Source organism: Mesitornis unicolor, unplaced genomic scaffold, assembly GCF_000695765.1.
Source record: "Mesitornis unicolor isolate BGI_N332 unplaced genomic scaffold, ASM69576v1 scaffold53440, whole genome shotgun sequence".
Lineage (NCBI taxonomy): Eukaryota > Metazoa > Chordata > Aves > Mesitornithiformes > Mesitornithidae > Mesitornis > Mesitornis unicolor.
The window spans coordinates 2156-3120 of record NW_010161371.1 but is presented as its reverse complement, the minus strand read 5'-3'; the positions used below and the strand labels follow the sequence as shown (position 1 = coordinate 3120).

The 965-nt window shown below is 33.1% G+C and overlaps 1 protein-coding gene across 1 annotated transcript in view; it reads left to right on the top strand.

Annotated features, from left to right (window-relative positions):
• Window positions 1-638, top strand: part of LOC104547025 (centrosomal protein of 76 kDa-like) — a gene marked incomplete at its 5' end in the record, with an annotated part of 5535 nt that extends 4897 nt beyond the window's left edge. Inside the window, 2 exon segments of the mRNA XM_010192572.1 lie at window positions 1-35; window positions 500-638. The exon segment at window positions 1-35 is cut by the window's left edge and continues 18 nt beyond it. Coding sequence (XP_010190874.1) covers window positions 1-35; window positions 500-638 — 174 coding nt within the window.
• Window positions 639-965: the final 327 nt, after the last annotated feature.

Below are 965 nucleotides of genomic sequence, written 5' to 3'. Positions count from 1 at the left end.
AGGAATGCCAGGAGAGCATTTGCCACGTGTCTTCGGTAAGTTTAAATGTTAATATAGCTAAAAAATACTTTTTAAAAAATAAATTAACAAAATAGTGATACTTCATTATGAATTGCAGCTCATTCATTTTTTTATAATGACATTTAAAAAAAACTAATTTCCTTAAATGAGAACTGGAAGAAGAGTTGTAATGGGTCATGGGGTACAGAGCTTTTCTGTTGCATTGGTGAGTTCAGTGATTATAGGCTTCTCATGGGTTAAATTAAAGAACAAGGAGGTAATTTTATTTCTCTGCACTTCTTAAAGATGATCAGTGGTCACCTTGTTTTCCTCCAAGGGAATAGCCCCTGCACTGTAGAACAATATTATTACTTGTAATGATAGACGCATGACAGTCAGTTACTTAAGTGTAAGTCACTTTTGAAATAATTGCACGTATGTAATTGAAAGTGTTAGTAATAGCTTAGTAATACCTGGTACTCTTATTTTTGTCCTATAGGTCTCCTTTTTGTGAAGAAATAATCTGTTGTAGAGGAGACCAAGTGCGACTTGCAGTTCGTGTTCGAGTCTTTCCATACCCCGAATCTGCGTGTGCTCTTTGGATCATGTTTGCTTGCAAATACCGCTCTGTCCTTTGAACAAAAAGACAGATTCAGTCCTTCTTTTTTAGATCTGCAGAATAACGTATGTGGATACAAAATTATGCAGTTGAAAAACTAATATTGTCTTTTATATAAATGCCACTGATTTTGAATACCATAGTGTGTGTATTGAAGAGGATTGTGTACACAGTAACGATTGTATTTATAAAGAGAATTTATTCTTATTTTTAATAAAAGTTACTTTTAGTACTTACAGAAATATGGGTCAAGTTACTAAATTGTGTGTATAAAATACGACCTTCTCTTTTGCAGTTCTGGATTGGTGTGAGAGTTAATTTATTTGGAAAAAAGAAAAAGAAGTGT